Source organism: Gossypium arboreum, chromosome 7 (assembly GCF_025698485.1).
Source record: "Gossypium arboreum isolate Shixiya-1 chromosome 7, ASM2569848v2, whole genome shotgun sequence".
NCBI classification, from domain to species: domain Eukaryota; kingdom Viridiplantae; phylum Streptophyta; class Magnoliopsida; order Malvales; family Malvaceae; genus Gossypium; species Gossypium arboreum.
The window spans coordinates 105528510-105534077 of record NC_069076.1 but is presented as its reverse complement, the minus strand read 5'-3'; the positions used below and the strand labels follow the sequence as shown (position 1 = coordinate 105534077).

At 32.1% G+C, this 5568-nt stretch overlaps 1 protein-coding gene across 1 annotated transcript; it reads left to right on the top strand.

The window, feature by feature from the left end:
* Positions 1-1101, top strand: LOC128295466 (uncharacterized). Its single transcript, XM_053031053.1, has one exon. The coding sequence runs from the start codon at positions 1-3 to the stop codon at positions 1099-1101; it is 1101 nt and encodes a 366-aa protein (XP_052887013.1).
* The last annotated feature ends 4467 nt before the right edge of the window (positions 1102-5568 follow it).

The window sequence follows — 5568 nt, the reverse complement described above, 5'->3', positions numbered from 1 at the left end:
ATGTCGTCAATAACTCTTCGTAGTGGAAAGGTTCTAGAAACAGTTCCAGCCAAAAATCATGGGCAAGAAAAGAAACGGGAAAAGCAGATCTCGGATCCAACAACAAGGCCAAAATTGGAAGTTCAGAAACCAGTTGTGATGCCACATCTTTTTCCAGGGAGGCTTGCAAGGGATAAGAAAGAGAATGAGGAAAAAGAAATCCTCGAGACATTTAGGAAGGTGAAGGTAAATATCCATTCACTCGACGCTATCAAACAGATCTCTCGTTATGCAAAATTCCTCAATGAATTGTGTACTAGCAAAAGGAGGTTAATAGGTAACGAAAGAGTAAATGTAGGAGAAAATGTCTCTACAGTGCTGCAAAAGAAAGTTCCACCCAAATACAAGGACCAAGATATGTTTGCTATTCCTTGTGAGATAGGCAATATAGGCATTGAGAAAGCCATGTGCGATTTAGGGGCTTCCATTAATGTTATGCCTTATTCTATTTATAAACTGATTAACGTGGGTCCTTTAAAAGAGACAGGAGTAATAATCCAGTTGGCGGATAGGACAGTCGTCTATCCTGAAGGGCTGCTTGAAGACGTCCTTGTTAAAGTTAACGAATTAGTTTTCCCTGCAGATTTTTACATTATCGACATGGAGGATGACAATTCGGCTAATTCGTCTGATATAATTCTTGGGAGACCATTCTTGAGTACCGCACGAACGAAAATTGATGTTTGGAATGGAACACTTACCATGGAATTTGACGGTGACGTGGTTAGGTTTAGTGTTTATGAGGATATGGGACATTCAAATGATAAGTTACAAATTGTGCCTTGCAGGAATATGGATCTCAATTTTAAGCAAGAGGAATTATCAATGATCCAAAAACCAATACATGAAGATGTGATGAAAGCCTCGAAATTGGAAATCAAACCGTTTCTAGAACATACAAGGATTCCAATAGAGGAAAATGTAAAGATGAACGAAGAAGATCAAATGATAGGAGAATCCGAGAAATGCTTCAAGGATAATGGAAAAAGGTCGAAACCTTTCTACAAGAACATCCAAGTACACAAGATGGGAAAATTAATTCTCAATAAACCCAAAGGATAACATTTAAGGTCGTCGAGCTAACGACATTAAACAAAAGCGCTTTTTGGGAGGCAACCCAAATTTATTTTCATTTATTTAATTTTGAGTTTTAGTAAGATTTAGGTTGTAAATAAATAAATTTTTATTTAATCTAGTGAATTTTCTATTTTCAGGAACGTAATGGAGGTTTTGCAGAAGTCAGATAATGATGGTAGCGTAGGCACACAGTGCTAAATGCTGACAATTATTTCCCAATGCCGACAACATTAGTTGAAACACATGGAGGGAAATCTTAACCTTTCTCTTTGCTTTTTGAGTTACTAAACTTTATTGCATATAACACATGCTTGAGGACAAGCATAGATTAAGTGGGGGGGTTGGATTGATATGTTAATTTTATCGCATGTCTTTTCTTTTGCATGTGTTCAATCTTACGATGAATTCATCGACAATTTATTCAACATTTGAGCCTTAAAACCTCATACTTAGTCGATTTAAGCAATTGGGAAAATTACGAACTAAATGTTTAAGTATATAGATTGGTCGACATTTAGGTTTTAAAATTGGTATATGTAGCTAGAATTTTTTCGCATGAATTGATTGATTGAATAAAATATGTTTGCTTGTGCATAAATAAATTAATAAAGGTTCAAAGCTATGAATGAAGTTTCAAACGTGATGAATTGAGTAATCAAGGTGGTGCTTGGGTTGTCATCTTGTCTCGTGTAAAAGGTTCGAGTGACAAGTCGATAACTTACAAACATTCCGCTAGTGAACACCCCATAAAATAAAAAAAGAGAGAAAAATTAATACATAATAAATAAAGACTGTTTGAACCGAGTAACCGGATAGGTGCTTTGGTTGTCATCCTAGTTCGCGTAAAAGGTTTGATCTTGTCTATTAATTTTCGATGCATAGTTATTAATAATGCCGTGCAAATTATGGGATTCAATCTCAATTTAGCAAAATTGTTTAGTTGACATATTTCAATTTTATGACACTTGTTGATTAAAATGTATATTTTGAACATTTATTTCTTTTTGCCTATGTTGTTTGCATTGATTGAGGATATGGAAAAGGGGCTCGATTTTTAATAAATTGTGGAATTGATTCTAATGTTTGAAAGAACAACATGCTTGAGGGCAAGCATGAGCTAAGTAGGGGATTTGATAAACATGTCAAATTGCATATTTTTATGCTTAATTTGGTTTATTGATGAACCGAATCTCGCTAATTAAGTGTTTTTATGATTTAATTCTTGTCGGGATGCAATTGATCAAAAGCAAGCTGAAAAAGGGCCAAATTAGAAGAAAATTATTGGAATGGGCCAAAGCGAAAAGATGGAGCAAGCCAAGGACTAGTCATAAATTTGATTTTGTAAAAAGATAAAAATAGGAAATTCTATTTTAAGTTTATTTTAATTTTATTTATTTTTAATTATTATTATTTTAGATTTTATATTAATTTTCTTAAGCTATTTTTAGTAAACCCTATCTATATAAATAGGGGGTTTTAGTTCTTAGGAAATCATCCATTAATCAATTGTCTTTACATTCCTATTTCATTTTGGAATTCCATTATCCACTTTGTTTTCTTTTTCTTAATTCAATTGAGCATTAGATTATTTTGTCTTCTTTTTACAAAATTTGTCTAATTCTCTTTGCAAATATTTTTCCTATCCATTTCCACTACATTTTTCATATAATTTCTATCATTTCCATAACCTTCAAGCATGATTAAATTTATGTCACACTAAACCCCTTTCAACTTTAAGCCGGTGTTAACTCCGTCAAAATACCCGTGAGTTACGAACCCGAGCTGTTTAACTCCCAACTTTCGATATTTATTATTTCTCCGGATTAAGAGTATGACTTCGTCAACTCACAAATTCAAGTCAATACTAAGTCAAAAAAGACGTCGTTTGAGTTAGTGTGGCTAGATGTACAGTTGGAATTCCGAAAGAATCGATTGTCTAATTGGTCTTCCGTGAACACATTGGCGTGCCAAGTGGGGATTGCTGTTTTGTTTCGTCAAGGGAAGTAGTAACCGGATTTAAATGTCTCAACGTTTGAGGGCATTGGTTCGAGCTAGGCTCTTCTAGAACGCAAAGCTGCTGGAGTTCTAAATCACGAACGTTTCGTAGGTTGTTCGATCGGTAAGGGTTAGTTATAGGACGTTCCATAACTAATTTACACAAGGAAGAGTTGGTGTCCGAGGCGTCCTTGGTAGCTATAACTAGTTTATCGAAAAAGAGGAGTTCACCTAATTTCGAGGAACGGGTCAAAGACGGGAAAACCCGTGCTTAAGGCGAGCTAAGTTTTATTGATTTTCCTTTAAATCATTTTGTTATTTATTTTATTTCATCTTTTATTTTTATTTCATCTTTTACTTTTTACTTTTTACGTTTTCTTGTGTTTATTTCGTGTTTCATATTTTATTTCCCTAAACGTCATGGAGCACGACATAACCGCCTGCATAACTAATCTGGTCAAGAAACAAACAATTTTAAGTAATTCCGTCTCGTGGGATCGACCCTACCCCTATACTGTTTAAATTTGCAAACTAGGTGTAGGTTTATATTGGTGGAATCGACAGCCATTAGTGGTCATTTTGTAACTTAACATAAACTTATTAATAGTTTAATTACCTTAGATGTAATTTTCCCAAATAATAATAATGTCAACTATTGGATTATGATTTTAAGTTTTTAAATATAGAAATTGAATCTCAAATTAAATTAAATGTAAATACAAAAATTTGGCACCATATTTTGACATTTTATGTATATTTTAACCTTTTGTGATTTCACCCATTGTTTTGTCTTTATCTTAAGCAATGAGTAAAGATAAAAATGGTTGTCTAATTTCTTGGTGAAAAGGAAAAGAGATAAGGGGTTTAGGTTCCTTGATAGTCTCATAATTCACAACCTAACATGAAAGTGACATGTCTTTGCCTTTGCATAAACCATGCCACTATGTTTTTTTTTTTATGTAACTTTTCTTTTTCAATTTATTGTGATTGAAATACAAAAGAATAATGAAAAGTTGGCTCGGCTTAGAGTCAAGTGAAAGGAATACATCATTTGATATTATATGATCACGATCCTTCATTAATACATCTTTCATCGTAACTTACTTAAATGGTTTTGAAGACATGTTTAAAATTTTCTTAAGCAATTCCATGACAATATGACAAGTTTTTTGGTCATATTTAATCATATTCAATCGTCCCTACATTATAGCTCAATTATTAAGTCTCTTTATCAACCAATCACATCTTAAGACCATTAGCTATATAAAAATCCTCCTCATATTGTATGATCACGATGATTAAGGTATGCCCTTCATTGACACTTCCCTCTAACTCGTTCAAAAATAATTGTTTGACTTCACCCTTGACTTTTCTTACCAACCGATCACATTTTAAGATCATCAGTTATACAAATCGCTTGTTGCCCGATTAAAGCCAAAATACTCTCACTTATCAAAACTCTAACACACTTATTCCTAAATCCTTTATTCTCTCTCTAATTTATTGAAACTACTATTAATAACAACTCTCAACATTTTCATAAGAACTATCTGGAACCACCGACTCTAAAATCTGTACCCACCATAACAATCTATTGTTTTACAATTCAACAAAGAAGACAATACAAACTGCCTTAGTGCTGACATTTCTCAACCTTCATCAGACATTTAGGACAGTTTAATATTAACAATTCGTGAGTAGAAGACAAAAACATAATAGCATGATCGACATTCTGATGTTGTTTGTCGGTGTGGTACAAAAATTCCATAGATAAATGCACTACTAAATTACCAGCTATAGTGGAATTCCACATGGGCATGGTGAGATTGTGGGGGGTTTCATGTGGGGGCTAAAGGTATCTTAATATGGCTCATTGTACACGTACCTAAGATTCTACCACGTGGATGACAAGATATGAGATCTCGTTTATTTATTTTTTAGATTATTTATTATTATCATTATTGTTTTATTATCAAATTCATAATAATTGTGTTATACTGAGATATTAATTAACCTAACTGTTTCAGGCCAATCAATATAGCATAGAGTGAGTCTATTATGTCAGAATATTTAGAGATTAAAATAAATAAATAAAAAATAGCATTGAATCGAAGGGACGGATTAGAAGTATTTATCTTTTTATTAGTCTCTAAAAAAATAATTTTAATCCTTCTAAAAATTATAAAATTATAAATTAATACATAATTAAATTATATTTTACTTTATAAAATTTTATAATTTAATTCTGACTTTTAATAAATTTTAAATTCACCTTTAAAATTTTATATTTATAGAATTTGATCCATATATTTTAAATATTTTTCATATTAAATTTGATTTAATATTTAATACTTAAACTTATAACGAGACACATAAAAGAATTTGATTAATACACCTTGCAAATCATATTGATAAAGCCAACAGATTTTTTTTTTGCTTAATCCTAATGATTATGAT

Excerpts from the sequence above, each read along its gene's own strand:
- LOC128295466 (XM_053031053.1), top strand. The coding sequence starts at position 1 with ATGTCGTCAATAACTCTTCGTAGTGGAAAGGTTCTAGAAACAGTTCCA.